At 37.3% G+C, this 24,965-nt stretch overlaps 1 protein-coding gene across 1 annotated transcript in view; it reads right to left on the bottom strand.

Annotated features, from left to right (window-relative positions):
- Nucleotides 1-714: 714 nt before the first annotated feature.
- Nucleotides 715-24,965, bottom strand: part of snap25b (synaptosome associated protein 25b) — a 40,418-nt gene continuing 16,167 nt past the window's right edge. Inside the window, exons 2-8 of the mRNA XM_079852708.1 lie at nucleotides 20,658-20,787; nucleotides 18,476-18,517; nucleotides 16,499-16,547; nucleotides 10,728-10,845; nucleotides 7,113-7,229; nucleotides 3,930-4,074; nucleotides 715-1,579 (exon numbers count right to left, since the gene is read on the bottom strand). Of these exons, the coding sequence (XP_079708834.1) occupies nucleotides 1,511-1,579; nucleotides 3,930-4,074; nucleotides 7,113-7,229; nucleotides 10,728-10,845; nucleotides 16,499-16,547; nucleotides 18,476-18,517; nucleotides 20,658-20,729 (612 nt within the window). The 5' untranslated portion in view covers nucleotides 20,730-20,787 and the 3' untranslated portion in view covers nucleotides 715-1,510. The remainder of the gene's footprint in view (nucleotides 1,580-3,929; nucleotides 4,075-7,112; nucleotides 7,230-10,727; nucleotides 10,846-16,498; nucleotides 16,548-18,475; nucleotides 18,518-20,657; nucleotides 20,788-24,965) is intronic.

The following is a 24,965-nucleotide window of genomic DNA, read 5'->3' on the forward strand; positions in this document are numbered from 1 at the left end:
AACATGGCGGAGGGGAGAACGATTGCTGCTGTGACTGGTATTCTTTATCAGTTTTTTTCCACAACAGCTACATTGTCTTGTCGTTAAAGTAGTGCAACTTTACATATATGAATAATCATTTGAAGCAAAGTGTTTTATACACAGCGAAAATAGCATGTATTTGCCGAAATTCCAGAATTGTCAGAATCTAGATAGCGCTGTGAATGTTTATGTAGTTGTCAAGAATGGGTTGCTAAATACCATTTTGGCTTTAATAAGATTTTTTATTAAAAAAATATAAATTATTTCTGGGGTTTTTTATGAGTTTAATATTATATTCAAGATATTAAACTCTATTTACTGCATCATGATTATGAATATGATCTGTTCATTATGGTAGGTATAATGTTTCCAGCCCGTTAATGATGTTACAGTTCATTACTGGCAGCTGACTCCAATAACCACGATTGGACAGCCGTCCCTTAACACCTAGTTTGCACGTGCTTGCATTTATCCATGTTGTGTGAGTTGAACCAGTGTGTGTGTACTTGTGTATTTCAGCATTTGGATGTACTTAGTGACGTTGCCAGGCATAATCCATGTAAAGCCTCTGGTTCAAAGAGGATCTTGGTTAGTACAGCGTACAGACACTCTAACACTCTTGTGTCAAAACGCAAGCTATTGCCTCTGCTCCGCTTGTGTTGGAAAGATATTAAATCAGATCAAGCAAACAATAGATTTAGGTTTGTTTAGTTTTTATTGGCATTTCTTATACTTATTTTACAACAACTGACACATGTATGCAGATGTATAGAAATAAAAAGTGTGGCACTATTGTGATGATGCAGAACTGTGATACTTCAAACCGAATGCATGTACTGACCATGCCCATGCTGTACAGTAATGTCTACACATCGGGAACGACTTGGGTAATAACAAGTGAAAGTGACACGGTGAATACATATATGACCACTTCAGGTGGAATAATCGTTACAGGATACTGTCTAAAGGCGATTACAAAACAGCAGGCTAAGATAAGAAATCAGTCATGTGATCTCCTGCACCTCACAGTCTAATCCGTCTCCTGTCTCGCTACATCTGAATATGAAGCATGGCTTATATAGAGTAAAACACAGAGCATGGACACACAGATGACTGAAAACTTTCAAGAAATTTCATCCAAAACATGTGTGTATATATATTTAATAAATATACACTTTAAAAAAACCATAAAGAAACCAACACAAAAAAAAAAAAAATAAGAAGAAGAAACTTCACATGTGAGCTCTAGCCATCAAATATGCACTATGTACATTTAACCTTTGGAGAGAAAGATACAGAGTAAATGTGACCATTTACTAGACTATCAGTTAAGACAGACACGCAACAACACTTTCTAGATAGAGCATTGAGGGGGTGATAAGTGCATGTGTGCAAACCGGTCAGGTGAGTACCATGGTAAAAGCACATGTGCACTGTTGCAGGTACAGTGGGGAGGGGGAAAATGAGACAAAGCACTTCTTGTATGGATTTAGCCACTTCCCAACATTTTTGTGGCGCGCTGGTTGGCTTCGTCAATCCTGGTTTTGTTGGAATCAGCCTGGAAGACAGAGATAATACAGTAGGTATTTCCTCCAGTATTATGACAAAGCTGCTTTGTTTTCAAACAGAAACTGGGAGAGTTGACATATTAAATTAATTAACCATGATTCATTTTGTGATTCCAGACGGTTTCAAGAACTGTTCTTAAATAAAATAGTTGATGTTTTTTTTCTTCAGCATTTTAATTCAATTAGATTATTTTAATATATTAACATAATTTTTGAGAAGAACTTTTTTTCTTGACTTTCTTTTAAACATTTTTATTAGTTATTGGAATCAGCATGGAAGTCAAAGTTTACAGATACAGTAGGTATATTCTTCAGTATTTATGATGTAATTATGACAAAGCTGCTTGTTTTCAAAAAGAAACTGGGAGAGTGGATATATTAAATTAATTAATGATTAATTATAATTATAATAACATAAATAATAATTAAAGTACAATTAATGATTAATTTTGTGATTCCAGAAGTAAAAAAAAAAAAAAACTTTAATAAAACAATAGTTATTGAGAACAATAATATTGAGTTTGTTTTTTTAGTATTTGAATTAAGTTTTAATTAATTTTATGATTAATAGCATGCAGTTATTATAAATTGTTACCCTGTATTTTTATTAACTAACATTAAAAAATATGAATAAATATTGTAACAAATGTATTGCTCATTGTTAGTTCATGTTAGTTAATACATTAACTAATGTTAAGCAATGAACCTTATTGTAAAGTGTTACCAATTATATATGTAAGGAATAATTGACGACAGGCCGTTGAAATATTAGAAAAATAATGCACACCCGAGGTGGTAATGCGGTCACGACGCGAAACGGAGTGGCCGTTCACCTCGGGTGTGCATTATTTTTCTAATAATTCAACGGCCTGAAGTCAATTATTCCGCTTATACTACAGATACCACACCTCAAAACATTGTTCAGATTATGTATTTCAAGACGTTTGTAAAGTTTTTGTCATTAAAATGCTCTTGAATGTAGGACTAATTTCTTACGCATCTAATCCAATGCCTCCGTTGCTAATTCCAAAACGTCATTTTAGAGTTAGTAACGGAGGTTTGAGCCACTGATAGCAGACTAATGCTGGGGACACACAACTAGCCGACACATTCTCTGACTGTTTTCATCGCAGCAGATTTTAAACACCGACTTTGAACACAGACTGAACGCGCTGAACACGCGTTTGGGCATGATCAGTCATCAAATTACATTCATAACCGGCCTTGAAGTGTGTCCTCGGCTCGGCTTTATGCAGTTATTAGAGAGATGTTGCAATAATGAGACAGAAAAGCATGTGCGTCAATATTATTATTTATTTATTAATTCAATACGTTTTAATTAATTCGTTCATTCTTTTTTTTTCTATTATTGACAGATGACAGTAGACTAGCCAAATAAATGAAAAAAAAAAAGCCTTTTAACAAGTAAGGCCTATCAATAATTATTTATTTGTTATATTATCTGCAATAAAAATCCGTGCTGCAGGACTATCCATTTATTTAGCCTATATTCAGATTAATTTTCTATTGATTATAGATAGGAATATACTTTATTTATTAAAATTAAACTGCATGTTTCCATTGATTGTGAAGCTAGACATTGAAAATTGCAGATCAAGCGCATGGGGCTAAATGTTTTTTCTTGTTATGAATTGTATCCTATTTTCCGTTATTACAGTTGACTACGCGAAGTGATATGGAACTGTAATGCGGTCAAGACCTGCCTGGAACTACTTTAGCTGTGCGTTTCCCTGAAATAATGCACACCTTAGAACGTTCGTCAACCAATCAGATTCAAGCATTCAACGGCCCTGTAGTATAAAAGCGATCAAAGAACCCTTTATAATCGCTGGAGCTGTCAATCACACAGCGCGACTAAAACTCGCAAAAACTCCCATTATAATCAATGATGCTGTCTAAACTGCACCATGAATCTCTTATTTATATCGTGTTTGAATTGTTAGCTATAATGAAAGCATTCGTGAAAGGGCAGAAATCAAGTTGCAATGACAAGATCACTGCATTCAAGCACTCAACAGTCATGTCTGTCATCGGCAGTGATGGGAGTAGTAGATCTAAATATGACGCTATAATCAACACTTTTCACAACTAGTTAATCTCGACAGCTGTAATAGTAAAAAAGTGGTAAAAGATTTTGAAAGAGTTCCACATGTAATACTTATTTCATATGCAAATATGTTAGCCAATCACAGCAGTGGGCATTTACACTGAAGTTACACAGCAAACACGCCCCTTCAAACAGAGCGCTCAAATCAGAGGGATTGAGGCTCTTGTGTTAAGTAATAATTTATCCGATATTGGAATGCCATGTCATCTTACCTGGTCCATAATCCTGTCGATTTGACGGTTCTGGGTGTCGATCTCGTTGCCCATGTCGAGAGCCATGTGGCGTAAGTTCCCGATGATACCTCCCACCTGTTCCAAATTCTCGTCCATTTCATTCTCACGTGCATCATTTGTTACCCTTAAGATACACAAAAAACAGTCTGGGTTTATAGAGAGCACTGATTGAGATGGGCACAATATCCTCAGGATGATTTCCACATTAAGGTCACCAGGGAAATCCATTCGCAACCCATTTTCCGTCATATTTAGACTGGAAAACATTTAGTTATATTATTTTCTGATGAAAGATTTAAAAAAAAAAAGTTAAAAATAAATAAATAAAAAAATCCCCTGTGAAACAGCATGCACTAATGGTATTATATAAGTAAATATTGTCAATTTTGAATTCATGTTGATCTTATTCTGTCTGATGGGTTGCACAGGACAAAAGTTAAACACATACATTATGGATTCTGTCAACACTAGCATGACTAGAACAACTGTCTAAAACCATTAAGGTGTATATGGATTCTAGCTGAACATCCCATTTTAAGTGTGGACTGACATGGGATATTTTGAGACAGCGGACAAACAACAGCTCAGTGGTTTCATGAGCATCCCTGATGTGCCTGAAGCTACAGTCTGGCACAAAGCGGACATCGGTCTTCAACAGACAATTCTAGAGATGCATGTGACTCACTGACAACTGAAGTGTGCTGCACTCACTGCTGATACACTAGACTATATAGATGAAAACAACAACATACAATTAGGCTACACTCACACAGTCAGCTTTTGGGACTGAGAGACATATTTACTAACATGTCTCTCAAATGGTTTTGTCCACACAGCAGACAGGAGCTAATGATCAAATAAAGTCTGAAAGAACAGGTGACTGTCTAAGTCAGTCCCCTTCTCTAATTGGTGGGTGATGCCTGTACCAATAGTGACAAATAGCAATAGTAAATTTATATTACAATTCAATTTTTATTTCAAGCATTTCAGCACACTCCTGCTGCTTTCATCCTCTCAAAAAACTTTCCAGTTTTATTTTTCCATTGTATTCACAAGATTTGCATCTAAAGTCACAATGCAAAAAAAGGAAAATAAGGTCACACTGCAAAAAAGTCTTAATGGTTTTAATATATAAAATATCACCCGATTAATTACATATTAATGATATAATTTTTCATTATTGTTGTTATAATTATTATGCATTATAGTACTGAAAATTGTCAGTAATATAATGCATATATATATATACACTCACCTAAAGGATTATTAGGAACACCATACTAATACTGTGTTTGACCCCCTTTCGCCTTCAGAACTGCCTTAATTCTACGTGGCATTGATTCAACAAGGTGCTGAAAGCATTCTTTAGAAATGTTGGCTCATATTGATAGGATAGCATCTTGCAGTTGATGGAGATTTGTGGGATGCACATCCAGGGCACGAAGCTCCCGTTCCACCACATCCCAAAGATGCTCTATTGGGTTGAGATCTGGTGACTGTGGGGGCCATTTTAGTACAGTGAACTCATTGTCATGTTCAAGAAACCAATTTGAAATGATTCGAGCTTTGTGACATGGTGCATTATCCTGCTGGAAGTAGCCATCAGAGGATGGGTACATGGTGGTCATAAAGGGATGGACATGGTCAGAAACAATGCTCAGGTAGGCCGTGGCATTTAAACGATGCCCAATTGGCACTAAGGGGCCTAAAGTGTGCCAAGAAAACATCCCCCACACCATTACACCACCACCACCAGCCTGCACAGCGGTAACAAGGCATGATGGATCCATGTTCTCATTCTGTTTACACCAAATTCTGACTCTACCATCTGAATGTCTCAACAGAAATCGAGACTCATCAGACCAGGCAACATTTTTCCAGTCTTCAACTGTCCAATTTTGTTGAGCTCGTGCAAATTGTAGCCTCTTTTTCCTATTTGTAGTGGAGATGAGTGGTACCCGGTGGGGTCTTCTGCTGTTGTAGCCCATCCGCCTCAAGGTTGTGCGTGTTGTGGCTTCACAAATGCTTTGCTGCATACCTCGGTTGTAACGAGTGGTTATTTCAGTCAAAGTTGCTCTTCTATCAGCTTGAATCAGTCGGCCCATTCTCCTCTGACCTCTAGCATCAACAAGGCATTTTTGCCCACAAGACTGCCGCATACTGGATGTTTTTCCCTTTTCACACCATTCTTTGTAAACCCTAGAAATGGTTGTGCGTGAAAATCCCAGTAACTGAGCAGATTGTGAAATACTCAGACCGGCCCGTCTGGCACCAACAACCATGCCATGCTCAAAATGGCTTAAATCACCTTTCTTTCCCATTCTGACATTCAGTTTGGAGTTCAGGAGATTGTCTTGACCAGGACCACACCCCTAAATGCATTGAAGCAACTGCCATGTGATTGGTTGATTAGATAATTGCATTAATGAGAAATTGAACAGGTGTTCCTAATAATCCTTTAGGTGAGTGTATATAAAAAGTAGGTACACATTCAAGGTACACATTTCACAGTTTACGCATTCTTAAGGTACATGAACGGCTAAATGACAAATGATATAATTTGTTAAAATATAAGTCATAACCAAGGTCCATTGACTTAGCCTGGCAAGCCAGACCTACATCAAGATGTTTGGTCTGGCAACTCACCATAGACACGGCTCAATCTGAGGTGCGGGATAAACGGCTGTCTTTCAAATTCCCTCTACACGCAATAATTTTCCCAACAGCGGAGCTAACGTTAGTTAGTTGATAGATTCAACTTTTGAATCTGGCCGGCAAAACTACGAACACATCTTCCTTTTTTAAGAATGACTTAAGTGCCGTTCTTTGCTCTTTTCTCAAAGAAAAACTTAACTCCAAGTCCTCCAGAGTCGCGACCAAAGCCGATTCGAAAGACTGTTCTCCAGCAGCAGCAGCCATTCTTTGTTTTCAAGTAGCAGGGAACCGTCGCAACTCTGTCGTCATTATGTTAAGCCCGCCCCGCCTACTCTATACACGATGTGATTGGCCTGACCCAATTTAGGTTTTTACAGCTCCGAAAGTCAACGGAGAGTTGCTAGACTACCCTGGCTGCAAAATAAATTTTGCTGCCGCTAGGGTGCGTCTAGATTTCTAGGCTACCATTGACTTATATTTGTAGTAATTTTCTTAGAGGTAACTGACCTGCGGATGAATCCTCCGCTGATGGCCATCTGCTCACGTTCATCGACCACACGGGCCGGCTGGCTGGACACCACCCCATCCTGGTTATTACCCCAGGATTGGCCACCGCCTTTCAGTCTGAACAACCACAGGAAGTGAGAGAGAGTGTGAGAAGCAGGATGGTGTGAAGCAACTCTAAACAACTAGACATGCACTGAGAGGAACTGCATGCAGATATATAACACTTAACACAGGAAATGGTGGTCAGGATTATCTGCATGTTATGGAATTTCATGAATAAATGAACGACACACTAGCGTATCGCTTTCCTGGAACTAACGTACACACAGTGGGGTATAACAGACAATTACACAGACACTGATGGAGATGTGACAAGTTAATTTTAGGAGGTTCACAACAATTATCAAGGTGAAGAGACAAAGAGAAGCATTCAGAAGTAACATGTTCTCAGTGAGGGTACAGAATAGACCTATTCCAAACATATAATGTGCATTCATTCAACATTTAGATACAGTTTGTTAGATCTGAAGTTAAATCAATAGACCAATAGAAAAGCTTTTATAATAACAAGTAACATGCATTGCATTCAGGCAGGGAAGGGGTATAGGCTTTGTTTAGTAACAGTATGCATACAGTAAAGGTCTAAGGCTTTGTTCACACTGCATCCAATTTTCAAGTACAATCTTTAGCAAGTGATGAAATCGGATCTGTTTGTTCAGACAGTAGATATCCAGTATATCACTTAAAGGGACAGTTCAACCAAAAAATGAAAATTGTCACCATTTACTCATCCCCATGTCATTAAAGACCTGTGTGACTTTACAGACTTTCTTTCTTCTGTGGAATACACAAAAAATACTTTGTCCATGTAATTAATGGTACTAAAATTACTAAAACTAGAACTGAAATAAAAATAAATGAAAGCTAAATAGAAATACTGAAAAAAACAAAAACTGATAAAAATGACAAAAGCACAACAAAATTACTGAAACTTAAAATAAAATTTGACTGAAAAAATTCAAATAAAAACTAAATTAAAATATTAATAAATACTATAATAGTAGGCTATATAAATAATAATAAAATAACACTGCCACTGATATCTGTGAACTATCCCTTTAAGTGTCACATGATCCCAAGAGAATTTCTTCCACAACTACTAAGAGATGTTGCTAAAATTCACAAGGCCAAGAATATTTTACTATTATTGATGGGTCCACCCTCCGTCGGGCCGTTTGAGTAGCCAAATAAGGAAAAAACAGATTTAACTTTTCTCAAAATTTATGAATTAAATCGGATTTCATACAATATATGAGTGTAATTTGAGTCTCGTTTGTAGAAACTTGATTTCACCTGCAATATAGGATTAAAAAAATATTTTCTGTCTGTCTGAACAAAGCTCAAGCAGCAACTCTCTAAGCAATGCAGGTGATTTCCTATAAGCTGTTATCTTTTAGTTCAACCTTTTATGTAAGATAGGGATGTTTATGGAGATTTTATGGTATGCATTGCCTTATGCCACTGCCATTGTGATTACAGGAGCTGACATGAAATGCTCTGACCAGAGGCAGTGAGACTCAACCATGACCTTAATCCTTACTGACACAGACACAGGTGCGTGTCTTTAAAAAGAAGCACGAGTAAAAGGTAAGGTTCTAAGGTAAGCCAAAATCTTCTTTACATTCATCTGCCCATACTTTAGAGTCAACATGAAATCAAAATGGACCTTGTTTACTTTCTTAATACATGTTCTGGTCTAACTGTGCATGATTCATTATTCCAGTTGTTTCTTTCTCTTTCATCAAAATGTAATAACTTGCATCACCCTTGAAATTAATTTCTTTTCGGGGACCTCTCATTAAACTACCTGTCATATAAAGACCACTTTTCCCAATCCAATCAAATGCAGATGCATAATGTGAGAAAATGTGAATTCCCTTTCATGTTGACTTTAAAAGTAGAAAATAAAATACATTTAATGTCCTGTTTGGTTACAATTTGAGTATGTCAACCCCAAATACATAAAAGGAATAACAAATAACATTCATAAATACTTCATCAAACAACTGGCGTTTGGCGATGGCCTGCATTAACACTGATGACCGTTCAAAGCTTTTCAGCCAGTGACAGTTGCTCACATGAGTATTTATGCAGTGCCTGTACCATTATGCAAGAGTTGGTCACACAGAATATCATTAACATAATATTTGCATCTCATGAAACAGAGAATAATGAGAACCAATGTGTGTGCCCATTTGGATATTACTGAAAACGTGAATGTGCTGTGCATTCACATAGTTTAAAGGTGCACTATAAGTCATTTTTTCCACCCAACTTTAGTAACCAAATTCCCAGTAAAGAATTAAACTATTCACATCCCTCAAGCAATATCCATCAATCCGAATATCTGTAATAAGCAAAAGAAAATCTGTTAAACAGTGACTGCCCATTCCCTTAAAACATTATGAATAACCTAACTGATTCATCTCCCTATACAATGTATAAACTTTGCATATGGAGATGAATCAGTTAGGAGTTTTTTCTACTCTAAATTCCTATTGGATGAACCATGTTTGACGCTGTAAATTCAGGCAATATCAAACTGTTGTTTCAAATATCAGCAATGGATCTCTGATAATGACAGTGACATGTTTCTTTTCTGAATAAATCAGTGTTTTTGAATGGATCGATTTAATCAATGATTTGGCTATTTCATAAAGACAGTCACTTATTTAGTTCCTGGATGAATCACCGTTTTTATACAAATCAGTTGAAAAAATTATTTGATGACTCTCACAAATCGGTTCAGTAAATGATTCAGTGACTCGCTCATAAATAGTCACTTGTTTTGTTCCTAAATAAATCAGTGTTTTTGAACAATCAGTGAATAAATGAAGACAGTCACTTGTCAGAAACCTGCAGAAGGAGTCACTGAAAAATCCGGACAGACACACAAACATTAGTGATAAAAACAATGAAAAGTCCCAGTGCTGATGGACTGTTTATGAGCACGTTTTAAAAAATGACTTAAAGTGCACCTTTAAAAGGTACGAATTGCACATAATTAGAAATCAGCTGTACTATAATCAATTACATTGGCCATTTATATTGCCAAGATCAAATTTTCCACCATTTTACCCACATGCAGTGACATGCTTTGCCTTTTAGAGAAAACCTAAAAGAAGCCAGCTCTGCCAGCCTTGAGTAAATAAAGCGTGAATTTCTAATCTGCGGTCCACAAAGTTCATTCAAGGAGTGTGTAATGCTTGCATTTCGGAAAGTAGCACATGCATATTAAGCAGGCACTTAACATTTAAATACAACAGTCCTTGACCAACGGATCAGTGAAGCATGGAAACCAGCATATTTGCGCATTCAGCCGGTAGAGAGCAGGGCCTACAGCTACATCTATGGGTTAACCAGTGGCGCCGCAGACGGACTTAGCTCTACCACCATCCCCATGCACAGAGAAGTAGTCCAGGAAGAGCGCAGTGGGGGGAAAGTCGAAGCAACGGAGCGAGCAAGAGCGAGCGTGCAAATTGGCCACGTGCTTTTATTTCCTATTTGTCGGGTTCAGGCAGGCAAGCAGGCAGGCAGGCAACAGGAACCACCTACTTGTTACATGGACACGGACATATACCACAGAGATTTCCTAGATCCGTCAAATTCTTTTCTGCTTCTTTCATGTCCTTATTGATCTGATCCATTCCCTCTTCGATGCGCTCCAGTTGTTCTGATTTATACATTAGTCAATTATGCACCCAAAAAGAATTAAAGAGTGCGAAGAAGGAACAAGGAGAGAAAGAGAAAGGAAAGGTAAGGAGGAAAAGAGGGACAAAAAGAAAGAGAGAGGCTTAAACATTCACAATGACAAGAGACAGTCAGACAGCAGCAGACAGGTGAAAGCCTTGGACGCTTCACCAGTACCTACTTGTCGCAGGGACATACAAGTCCACAGCATTTGCCTACATCTTTTAAACTTTTCTCAGCTTCCATCATGTCTTTGTTGATATGGTTCATGCCATCTTCAACACGCTCGAGTTGTTCTGGTCAGGACAAAGGGGTGACAGCAATGAAATGAGACTTTTCATCCTGGCAGACAAACGATGATGATAAATGACATCTAAGTTGTCCAGAAACACATCTACTCAAAACGTGAGACATTTGAATGATGCGGTGGGTGGTTAGGTTAGGTCGTGCCGAGAAGATGGTCTATGAGTGTCTAAGTGTCTTTCCAACCCAAATGCATTTACAGGATTAACTCATGCTCAACTTGATAATTTGCCTCAATTAAATTACAGAAATAATTAAAGAAATTGTTCACCCCAAAAAAGTTCCAAACCCATATGACATATTTTACTCCATAGAACACAAAAAGAGGTATTTATTTTTACTGTAAAATATATATATTTGTTCACATAATGAAAGCAAAAGGGGACCAGGGCAGCTCCAAAATCACACACAAAAAAAAAGCACAGTAAAAAGTATCATCACATTCCATGAAAGAAAAAAAAGTCATACAGGTTTGGAACAACATTTTTGGGTTAAATGTTTGTTTAAAAAGCACCAAGTTTATTCTAATATTTTGTAATAGTGTTGGGTTTAGGGAATTCAGTTGTTGTTGGCATAAAGTCTTGGGATGTGATTACAGGGGTGTGAATTAATGAATTACAAATACTCATGTTACTGTAGGCTAATCGAGTAGTTTTTATCAGAATTGTACTTTTTTTAAGTATAGTTTAAAAATTGTGTACTTTTACTTTTGCTTGAGTTTAAGTGATGTATCTGTACTTTTACTCTGCTATTTTTCCTCTGTTTGTGGTCATTACATGCTTGTTTTATTTTTATCCATTCACAAATAACCAGGGTCCCTCAGGAAATCTTGCAAAATCTCTCACGGTGAAACATGACTTTAAAGTAAACAAACATGGCGAACGACAGGCAAGAAGAAAGGGCGAAGAAAGAAATCACTCTGTACACACCTCACACCACAGGAAAATCTGATAAGATAATCTGTAGAACCATCAAGATAATCGGGACTTTACCCAAAATTGGCCCGATTATCTTGTAGTGAGTGGGTGCTTTTACTAAATGATCTGTATAGGCTAGCCTATCCACAGGGCCTGAAATTTGGTGCGAGTTTGCAGGTATTGGATACAATGTTAATAACTACCGCAAGTGAGCAAGTGCCACGTTCATAATGCAAGGAATTCCCAGTCATTTCTTTATCACAAATGCTAAAACTGGCAGAGAAATTGGCTCTTTTTAATCGCTCTCTCGTTTTAACCTATATCTGGTGTGTGATGACAAACTCTCATATGAGTTTATAAAGGTTTTTGCAGTCTTTGCACTGATCTGAACATTTATATTTTGTGTGCAACAATAGCTTGTCTAGTTATTATTAAGACATTACAACTGATTTTAAATCTATATAAATGGTGATGAATGAACTGAAAATAACTTTTTCCATCTTTTCATCTCTGTAATAGTCTTTCCGTGTCAAAATTAAAACTGATGCATGATAGATATTCTTCATTCTTTCTGACAAACAACAAAAGACAATGTGAATTACAGTATGTACACTGTTTTATACATTTTTAAATTGCAGTGTACAGTGTTTCTTATAAGGGAATAGAATCTGCAGCTCAGTACTCACAACTCATGAGTACTTTTAAATAAGCTTCTCTTTTACTCTTACTCAAGTTGTTTTTTTCAGACAAGTAATTTTTACTTTACTTACACTACATGTTTTTGGAAATTGGTAAAAGTAATGGTACTTTTACTTGAGTATATTTTTTCTGTACTCTTTCCACCCCTGAGTAATATAGCCAGCCCTGTTTGAGCTAAATTGGGGGAAAAAAGTCGTTTAGATGTTTATGAACGTGGCATCATGAGCAGATGCTGAGAAAGAGAGAAGATGATCAGAAACAGAACCGAAATAAAGAGCAAAAGAGAATGAAATATGGAGCATAAGTATTAATTATTGCGTGGTAAGGGAAAGTAATCTGAAGAATGTAATGGTTGATCATTCATGAGCTGAAATGAACAATTGGCTGAAGGGATAAACATTCCTTTAGGGTTTCAGAAAACTGTAAAATCCCTGGGGGAGCAAAACAGATGTTGCTATTTTATAAAAAATAATAATAAAGATTCATGTTTAAGTGTCTGTTGATCTGCCCTTAATTGAGCTTGTAATTTTATTCTTCTTAGCTAGTTTGCAACTGACATTTTCTAGTGTGAGGTTACTACCTTATACCATCAAAAAGAAAAAACAGCTAATTGGGCTTTGCTGCTAATCCCATGAGCAAGAGCAGTGTGACTAAAGAAAGAGGGGGAAGGGGGCTAGAAAGAGACAGTGAGGGACTCATTGGCTGACAGTGATGTAGAGCATATAGAGCTTTTTTGCATGTGGGAGAACACCAGGACTGAGCCAATAATGTGATGGCACACAGATTGTGGCACATCCAATGGACAAATGTTCTCATGGGGCATCTACAACTAGCTCAAAAACAACCAGGATGGCCGAGTGGTTAAGGCGTTGGACTTAAGATCCAATGGACAAATGTCCTCGTGGGTTCAAGCCCCACTCCTGGTAACAGTGGTCTATTCTAACAAGAATTAGATCAGGAACGCTGCTTTATATTATGAAGCGAGATAATTTTAATTGTATGTATATCAAAGGAGCAATCTCAGCATCTTCAACTAGGTCAAAACGACCAGGATGGCCGAGTGGTTAAGGCGTTGGACTTAAGATCCAATGGACAAATGTCCTCGTGGGTTCAAGCCCCACTCCTGGTAACAGTGGTCTATTCTAACAAGATTTAGTTCAGGAATGCTGCTTTATATTATGAAGCGAGATAAATTTGAATGTATATCAAAGGAGCAATTTCGGCATCTACAACTAACTCAAAAACAACCAGGATGGCCGAGTGGTTAAGGCGTTGGACTTAAGATCCAATGGACAAATGTCCTCGTGGGTTCAAACCCCACTCCTGGTAACAGTGATCTATTCTAACAAGAATTAGATCAGGAACGCTGCTTTATATTATGAAGACAGGATAATTTTGAATGTATATCAAAGGACCAATTTGGGCATCTACAACTAGATCAAAGCGACCAGGATGGCCGAGTGGTTAAGGCGTTGGACTTAAGATCCAATGGACAAATGTCCTCGTGGGTTCAAACCCCACTCCTGGTAACAGTGATCTATTCTAACAAGAATTAGTTGAGGTATGCTGCTTTATATTATGAAGTGAAATAAATTTGAATGTATATCAAAGGAGCAATTTCGGCATCTACAACTAACTCAAAAACAACCAGGATGGCCGAGTGGTTAAGGCGTTGGACTTAAGATCCAATGGACAAATGTCCTCGTGGGTTCAAGCCCCACTCCTGGTAACAGTGGTCTATTCTAACAAGAATTAGATCAGGAACGCTGCTTTATATTATGAAGCGAGATAATTTTGAATGTATATCAAAGGAGCAATCTCAGCATCTTCAACTAGGTCAAAACGACCAGGATGGCCGAGTGGTTAAGGCGTTGGACTTAAGATCCAATGGACAAATGTCCTCGTGGGTTCAAGCCCCACTCCTGGTAACAGTGATCTATTCTAACAAGAATTAGATCAGGAACGCTGCTTTATATTATGAAGCGAGATAATTTTGAATGTATATCAAAGGAGCAATCTCAGCATCTTCAACTAGGTCAAAACGACCAGGATGGCCGAGTGGTTAAGGCGTTGGACTTAAGATCCAATGGACAAATGTCCTCGTGGGTTCAAACCCCACTCCTGGTAACAGTGATCTATTCTAGCAAGAATTAGTTGAGGTATGCTGCTTTATATTATGAAGTGAAATAAATTTGAATGTATATCAAAGGAGCAATTTCGGCATCTACAACTAGCTCAAAATGACCAGGATGGCCGAGTGGTTAAGGCGTTGGACTTAAGATCCAATGGACAAATGTCCTCGTGGGTTCAAACCCCACTCCTGGTAACAGTGATCTATTCTAGCAAGAATTAGTTCAGGAAGGCTGCTTCATATTATGAAGCGAGATAAATTTGAATGTATATCAAAGGAGCAATTTCGGCATCTACAACTAGCTCAAAACAACCAGGATGGCCGAGTGGTTAAGGCTTTGGACTTAAGATCCAATGGACAAATGTCCTTGTGGATTCAAACCCCACTCCTGGTAATGAATGTCAACTCTTGAATGAATTAATGCAGGGAAGCTGTTTTATCTTGTAGAGATTAGAGAAAGCATACAGTATTGCCTTGTGTGTTCAAACCCCACTCTTGGTAGCAAAGAATTCAATATGGTAAAGAAATGTATGTGCTTAGTTATAAGTTATAAGTCTTGCTTGTAAAATGCAAGGATTTTTCAAAGAATGTAAAATCTCAACATGTTCTACCGTAAATAAAACAGATGGAGTAGCATACCTTTGGGATAGTACCCAGAGGTTTTAGGCTGAAATGTGATTAATGAGCTTCTACCACTGTGCCCTTGAGTTAGACAACTGACTTCAGGTTGTTAAAGCAGGAATGGGCATTTAGTAAAAAAAAGAAGAAGACCATTTTGATTGCTCCCTTCATGTCTAGTGACCTGCAAACTGGAATCCTCCTGAGCTCTAGGAGACTATTGCATGCAGCAATCAGAGCACAGCTTTACGTATGGGACGTGCTGTTGTTCTGCTCTAAAACTGGAGCCAAGAAAGGTTGCGGGATCATTTAAGGTAGGAAATGGATTGTCCTGAGGCAGTCTGAGAAACACAACATATATAATTAAACACAACGAAAGGAAGGGCTGTATGTTGTTTTGACAGACTAATTAAAATTTCTCTTCCATGGGGATAGGAACTCTACACTTCGTACTATCCACATAAAACCGAATAAAGCCTCAAGCAACATAAGGGCTTAATTTATCAATAGAGATGTGACTGCTTCTATTAAAGAGTCACATCATTGAGAAATCAATTATTGCTTTATTATTCATTAAAATGCCTATGCTGTTTGTGGAATTGAGTGTGTTTGCCTAATTATCCTAAAATGGCAATGAGTGTCAACTGGAAAGTCTTTCACCCCAGGGATTGTACACAGATATATTTCATCTGGTGAAGAGGAGAGCGGTTTGTCATTACCAGCAACATCGATCGTTCATTTTACCTCTTACATGACTCTCAAAGCTTCACTTTTGACAAGACAGCCTGATGTTTATGGTCATATGTTTAAATCGTCATTATGCATATTTCTTTAATCTGCAAAATAGCTCATCTAGAAAAGCATTGTGCGTAACCTCTAGACAGTTAAGTTTAAAATAAGCAAATAAAAATGACTTACTGAACAACCTCATTACATGATTCCACAATGTGTTTTTCGCCGTAACTTACCTCCCTGTTCATCCAGCATAACCAAAGTTCTGATACCAGCATCTTTACTCTAATCCACCAAGAATGGCAAAGCAAGAAAAAAGAGGAAATAACAAACAAATGAGAGAAGCCTACAGGTGAAGATGACATTCACACATATTCAGGTCAGATATAAGATGATAAAAGAACAGCAGGGAATAAAAGAGTCTCGACAGAGGACAGACAGTAGCCCGCAGCTTTATCACAACTATTGAAATTCTTCACAAGTGTTTTTTTTTTTATTTGTCAGGAAATTAAAAGAAGGCAACGAGGTGGCAGACAGTACAGAGCTAAAATTAGTTCAGAATCGTAAACAGAGCACTGGATTGAACTGTAAAGGTACGAGAGGATGTGTGTGCAATATGACGAGTTCTCTGAGGCACACTCTGTTCTATTGACCTAAATAAAACAGCTGATTATCTTATTCCGAATCCCACAACACCTCATTATTGTAACTAGATTATCAAGCAGTGCAGCGGTTATAGCACCAAGTATACCCAAAGGGAATCTCTTTACATGCAATTTAAACATTTTTTACCTCATTTAGTCAAATATCCCAACTCATCAACTCATTTTATAGTAATAATAACAGGTATGTGCATTTACTCAGCATTTAATCAAAGTGACATGTGACATAATGGAAACTGGAAGCACCTAATATGAAATCAGATGCAAGTACCTGATGGAAGCATTATATTTGTTCAGCACTGGTGAACTTTAAAGTTCATTAGCAACCCAAGTATGCAATTTTCTTTCAACAACGGCTAAACGGAGAGGGGGAATGATTTGTTCACAAATTTGGATAACCAATTTCAAGATTTAATTTACTACATCTGGTACTGTTTTCAATAACCATCAATATACAGACCAAATCTATTACATACACAAGCATTCAGCTATAGGATCAGTCATTTTTTGTTTGTTTGTTTAAAAGAAATGGATACTTTTATTCAGCAGGGATGCATTAAACTGATTGAAAAATACAATAAAATCTTTGTAAACACATTGTTGCAAGAAATCTATTTCAAATAATTGTTATTTCTATTCAACAAAAGAACAGAAAAAAATGCTTTCAACATTGATAATATTTATAAATGTTTCTTGAGCAGCCAATCAGCATATTATAATGATTTCTGAAGGATCATATGAATTTCATCATATAAATATATATTTTTTTAAATATTAATATACAAAACATATATTTTACATTTATTTTAATGTATTTCTGATTAAATGCTGCATTTAATTGTTATACAGCAATTGTTAACATACTGACATAATTTTATATAATTTGTCCATTCTAAAATACGCAGAAAACCTTGTGAAAATAAATAACAGCAAAAACAGATAGAGGCCAAATGCAACTTGTATAATTGCGAAATAATGTGATCTTTGAATAATTTCTGCATACATTTTGTACATTGTTTAGTAATTTTTTTGCGCAGTCTGGTATATTTTGTCTTTGCATTTAGCCTCTAAATAAAGTATTATGTGTGCGAGCTCCACTCCTTGTTGAACTTTAAAAAATAAATAAAATAAACCATATGATTTATATATTTTCTTTCACAATAAAACTAAAATCAGGCTTCTGGTCTTTATAATGCCAAACCAACCACAATCTTTTCTGAACAGTATCTCATCTCCACATGTGGGGTCAGGGGTTTTTGATCCCTATTAGACACTAGAAAGACTCATTTTCTCTCCTGTGTCTCGACACTGCCCTATCAGTAACACATAGATGGAGTTTCTCTGAAATCATTATTGATTTTTATCACAGAGCGGAAATTTGGTGCTATTTCACTGTCTCGATTTCTGACCTTCAGAGGCCATGAAAACAAGCAGCGAAACAACCTCTTTGTAAAAACAGCTTTTCACATACAGCCAAACTGAGTTTGAATATGTGATCACTGTGTATAATTTCCAGTTTATTGCTATCACTCAGTTAACTCAATATCTTACCTCTTCGACCAGCTGCAGCATGCGGCGAGTACTCTCCAAAGACTGTAGAAAGAAAAATATATTTATTATTACTCACAATAACCTCAACAGTTAATACGACCTTGCTTGTTGTATGGGTTTTCATATTGTTATTTGAATGCGATGTGTTGAGGCATCACAGTTGATACAAGGCCATAATGTTCATTATGTCAGTTCCGACAGCATGTTACTAATGGCTGCCAAGTTCAGATTGAACTGAATGTACAGCCATTTCTGTTCCCCCTTCCTTCCTTCCTGTTCCTTCAAAGAAAGCTCAAGATAGTATTATCCACTCATGAATATTTAAAGCTCTCCCATTCCAGTCCAGTGTATATATCTGAGCTGAAGAAATATGACTGCGCAGCGCCACAGGACGCTCAATAGCAGGCTAGGATAAAAGATCATTATTGTGATCTCTTTTTTCTTTTTTAAGAGCTATCATTAAGCGTCATACCATATCATATGGAACCATACACCACCTAGTCATTGTGAGGCCTTGAAGGTGAAGTGTGTAGTTTTTTTCATGTTTTTAATGTATCCAAACTATTCAAAGACACACACAATACTCAAATATATACCTCAAACTGACTGTTTGTCAAAGAGCAAAATTGCAACAAATGTAACATCATTGCAAGAACAAAATGCATGCAAAATTGGATATACAGGAGTAGTCAAAAATGTCAGAAATTTACCTTAACTCACAGCACAGAAGAAGAAGAAGACACTGAGCTTCTTTAAAACATTGCAATTCGTCAAAACACGAAACGGAATTTAGCTTTTGGTCGCGGTACATCGCTACTTGCTGGAAAAAATTGTTGGTTACCGACGAAGCAACTGAGATACAGTTAAGCTACTGAAAAATGTAGTTAAGTTAGTAGCGTCACTACTTGTAGTTAGCTATTCCCCAACACTGTCAAGCAGTGTTGAAACAAAAATTATATTATTTTTCGATTGATTGAGATAAAAAGTGCTTTCTTAAAGGAATAGTCCATATATAGAAAAAAGTCCATACAATGAAATTTAATGGGGCCAATGTAGAGTTGTCAAAAGTACCGACTTCGGTACCAAGACGGTACTGAAATTTAAAAAATGTGACGATACCAGCATTTCCCTGTAGCATTTTGAATGCTGTCAAACGGATTACCTAAACTCCTTAAACACCTCTGATTGGCCATTGTGTTGACGTGCTCAACATATATGTCTCTGATTGGCTACAATGATCAACTCTTCAAAAACATGTTGTCTTTGACACTCTTCATTGAGAGCTTACACAGATACAGCCGGGAGCATTCGAAAGTAGCGTCTATGAGTGGATCCGCCCATCAGCGAATATATTAGGGATCCGCTGATAGACGCCTGCTTTTGAAACGCTCCCGTGTGCATCCGTGAAAGCGCTCAGTGAAGAGTGTCAAAGATGTCATTGTTGATAATTGTAGCCAATCACAGGCATATATGTTGAGCACGTCAACACAATGGCCAATCAGAGGTGACAACCTCTCAACACTTTTTGACAACTCTAGTCCAATGGGTACAATAAATTCTTGAAAATATCTTCACCTGTTGCATACCAGTTTGGAGCGACATTACGGTGTGAGTAAACGATCACACAATTTTTATTTCTGGGTGAACTGTCTTTTTTTGTGTCAATATAACCTAGTAAAATATTCAAGGACCTATGTGCAGTGGCCATGTTAATAAAAATCCCATGTGCAATACTATTTGGATGACATGGTTACCCCTCCCACATGGAGTTGTGTGTCAAAGTTCTGATTGTTCAGCAGGAGGCCAGTGTGATTAAAGGTCTATCAAAGCCAGCGCAGAACCCCCACTGGGCAGGTGCTGTGAGGGAGGCCGTTTCTGTCTGAAACGAGTGCGGTGTGGAGAACCTCTCGCTGATCACCACTGCTTCTGGTAACCAAGCAGCCTCCCCTGCTCCATGACAAATGGATGAGCAGTCTTAATATAGCCGCTTCTTTTTGCACAAAACGGATTTATTAATTCATGGATGCTCTTTAGAGTGTTTCAGTCTTCTACTGAACGTCTGGAAGTCACAGTGTGTTCATTCTCCTTCACGCCGGGACAGGTCTATTTATATACAGATGCTGTCGTATTAAGGGTTTATTTTTAGACCTGCGTCGCCCATGGAGGTTGAAGGTGTACTTACCTCATCGCCCAGCTGATCAGCTCTGGCCTGCATGTCCGAAAGCTCATTGCGCATGTCGGAATCGTCTGCCATGGCTGTGGAGGGATGAGGTACTCGCCTCTAATTGGGAAGTGTAGCTCTTACTTGAAGGCTGGAAAAGAGATGAAAAATGCTTTGTGTTAGGCTATGTCAACAAATACACACCAAAATGATTACTCCAGATAGATCTGGTACAGCGGTGCACAAAAAAGTTCAATAACATATTGCTGAATGAATAATCAGAATTAATAGGTGACTCACACAGAGCAATTAATATCTGCATTTTATTCCATTTCTCTTCGAAGACAATGATAGGGCAGGTATTGCGTGGCAGTCAATATATTCAGATTCATTCTCAGAAATTGACTCATCAATTCAAGAACTCGGGTTTCATAACGCAGAGAGAGAGAGAGAGAGAGAGAGAGAGAGAGAGAGAGAGAGAGAGAGAGAGAGAGAGAGAGAGAGAGAGAGAGAGAGAGGGAAAGATATATCCTGGAAAATGTGTAATGAGAATTGCATTATAAATTCATTGCTACTACCAAATATAGACTACTGCAGCCCAGTCAACATGAAATCAAAACTGACCATATTCATTTTCTAAAAGCACATTCCTGATCATATTGTGCACACATTCATTGGTGAACGTTATAAAAAAATTTTTTAAAAAGATGTTTTTGTAATATTTAATCCAACTGTAACAACTTGCTCTGCCTATGAAACAACTTTCATGTTGGCTGATGTCACCAATATCCATCTAATCATTTTATGATGGATCAAATTAAGTACCATCCTACATAGTCTAAAAATACATCTGATCACAGATATGAAGTCCTGAGTACCTTTTAATGTTGACTTGAAAGACAAATGCCCTATCTAGACTGACCACAGGGTCATTTTAAAGAGTGTTCGCAGAAAAATTATACAAATGTCACAAGCTTCTATGTTAAGGGTCTTGAATGCTTTCATAAATGCCACAGTGTGTCTCATGTACCATGGAGATTATTTGCGTTTTCACTGAAACTACAGCACAAACATATAAAGATGCTTCTATAATCTAGTTTAAATGCAGAAAGGCATTGGATACAAGTGTGTAATGTTGGCTACAGCATCATCTTGGCATCCTGGCACTGGCATGTTTCCCTTATATTCCTCATTTCCTGGCACGGAAGATGTTTGATCCGCCTACTGTTGATCATCGTATGGACCAATCAAAAATTTTGTCAAGATCTACCACCTAAGAATAGAATGTGTCTCTTTAAAGTCACCATAAAATCAAAAGGTCAATTCTTGTGTTTTTATGGAACATTGCAGTATCTATTATAAATGATACATCCGTGCACATCATTATTTTTTTCAAATTCATGTGCTCTTGTAATCTTTAATCAAAATAACTTCCCCTCCCCCTTGCAACGGCATCTCTTCTCTTCTCTGGTGATGTGTTTACTGACGTGAGGGCGGGGCAACCTGTCACTCAAATGAGATCAACCAATAGCAAACCACAACAATCCAACCATCTAATCAATTCCAGATGGACAAATCAAGTACCACCCAACATTTATTTTCTTGTTCGAGAAGCTGTTTCACTCGGATATTCATCACAATAAGGAAGAAAAGACTATTGCAATATCGGTTTCATGCCAATAGAGGCAATATATTACATTTCATTTATGCATTCAAAACACATTTCTATCCAAAACCACTTATAATGCTTTAAAATTAGTAATTTGATGACCTTAGCATTGCTAGCATTGTGCCAGTTTAGCTACAGTAACAACAGTCAACACTTTTTTTTGTCTGCTTGGATGGTGCCAAGAATTCCATGCAATGTTACTTTAATCAAGTGTGAGTTGGCATCAAGTCATGTAAATATATTGCCAGAAATCTGCTGTAACTGCTGCCGGTCCTCTCTGTCATTAGGCTTTCGTCCTGTGCCAACTGGAAAAGGCAGCAGACCTCTGATACTCCATCTTCTCCCTGGCTGCTCTATATATCTCTCTCTCCGCTCCAGTGGTGAGAGGTCCAGAGAAATCATGAGTAATTAACTTACTCTCTTCTCTATTATAGGACAATTAGATTAACTAAAGAATCACATTCATACAGAGCGTCAAGCCGGAAGGCTGCTGATCTGTTGCATGAGGCTGGCGCTTGTGGCTTCTTGGTTTTTATTATTCTGTTCTAATGTCTCTCTTTTGTTTTACAAATGAACTAGCTGAGCTATCAACAGCCTTGAAATCAGGGGCGTTTCATCTGAGGAGGCAAGGGAGGCAAGGGAGGCAGTGCCTCCTCAATAAACTGGATGAGAAAAAATCCATATTGCAAAAATAAACCAATGCAAATATTACAAAATGTGACATTACCAAGTCTATAAATCACTTGTTTTTGTGCAGTGACACCAACAGGTAAAGTTACAGCGCGAGTCCGTGTCTCTCTTGCCTCCCCTGAGCCCATTGAGTTTTAACAGACCCCCTAAAGTGTGCGCTGAAGTTTGGAGGGGTGTAATTGAGAATGAATGGAAGAAAATGCCTCCATCATGCTATGATTCAATATGATTGGTTATGAGTGGATATGATTAGTTGACACGATAAATCCCACCTCTTGTTTTCAAGCATGTTCATAAATCGCTCTGAATTAACAAAATTATGGAATTAATGGGACGACTAATTAAAAAGTAAGCAAACGACTCACTTAGATATCACCACTTTATGTCATGACAAAATCAAATATTAAGTGGCCTGAAAACATGATGATTGTGTTTTTTTTATGGTGAAATTAACAATACATCATTGTGTCTGTGATCAGTGTTTACCAAGCTTGATGACTGATGAAAATTAGTAGACTATTAAAAAGAGCAGCTCAACATCAGTTCACAATTAAAATATATTGTTTAAATTGTTAAAGCCATTAGTTATTATTTTGGAATAAATAAAAAAATTCTTTAACACACTAACTTGAGATTTATACTTCGTTTTAATTAATAGTTAATGTAAAAAGGGCTTATAGCGACCAGTGCACTATATAATTTTACTATTATGATTGTTAGTATCAAAATATTAAAAATAAATAAAAAATACATAAACAAACTAAGGCGGATAGGTAATTTTCTGGAAGGGTGAAAATGATTGCAGCAGGTTTTATATTAATGTTATGATAATAATTCTCCCGTAAACAGGTTACACCCCTAAAATAGTGATCTTAAAATAGTCTTGATAATAAGTATTATAATCTCTTGGAGAAAAAAAATCTGTGTCAAATACAGTCTATGACTAGTATAAATGTTTATATTTAAATGAATGGAGAGCCCCATTCCATCTAACATCTACTCACATAAGCATAGTAGAGGAACTCCATCCTTCATTAGGCAGATTTATATTTATTAATTTGTATTTCATCAATATATTGACTAAAAGTTCATTTTCACCTGTTTTCTTTACCGAACTTACAGGAGTTTGATGACGTGACTAATGTGATACTGAAAGCTGAATGGCTTGAATGGTAACCTCTGGCAATGACTGGTTTTGCTAATTTATTTTGCTTCATTTGTATATCCACTCTGATTGGTCAGTTTAATCATAAGTGAACTTCTGTCATGACAACTCTCAGAACGATTGGCATTGTAATAGAGATTGGCATGGTAATGGATATAGCGATGTTAATGTATTTGGTCTTGGCGGAATAGATCTGCTACGCTGCTGCAGAGCAAGTACTGAGACTTACTACTGCTAATACATTCATAGACATTGCTTTGAGCATGTAAGACATGCTGCTGCTGCTGCACATGTAACATACATGAAATAACCCCTGTAGCAGATCTATACAGGTGGAGCTGGGGAAGTGGAGGGTTTCTGAAAGCGCGCTGTAGACTGCTAAAGGCAAACTACCAGTATTTGAATGTTGAGCAGCGAGCTTATTGGCCGCTGATGCAACAGCAACCAAGCTGTGCTATGTAGATAATGATGTGATCGCTACCAAGTGAGTTAAGGACCTATCAGTCTGCGCCATTTAGAGTTTCATGACAGAACTAGATATTTTTTAAGCTGTCAGCCTCCTCTAACATTCATGCAACGATTAAAACCAAATTCCCTTTAGGTAAGTCATTTCACTCGGCGGCCATCTTTGAAACACTTCTCGGGCAGCTTTTTCAGTACCGCTCCTATCTCTTTCAATGGGGAAACATCAAATTCTCCAAAAGCTGCTCACCAAGCGTACAAATAAATTTCATATTTGAAATCAAATCACTAATGAAATCTGACAACAACAGTCTCATAAATTTTGTTACTTAATTCTCAAATC

The sequence above is a fragment of the Squalius cephalus genome (genome assembly GCF_949319135.1).
Source record: "Squalius cephalus genome assembly, chromosome: 20".
In the NCBI taxonomy this organism is placed as follows: domain Eukaryota; kingdom Metazoa; phylum Chordata; class Actinopteri; order Cypriniformes; family Leuciscidae; genus Squalius; species Squalius cephalus.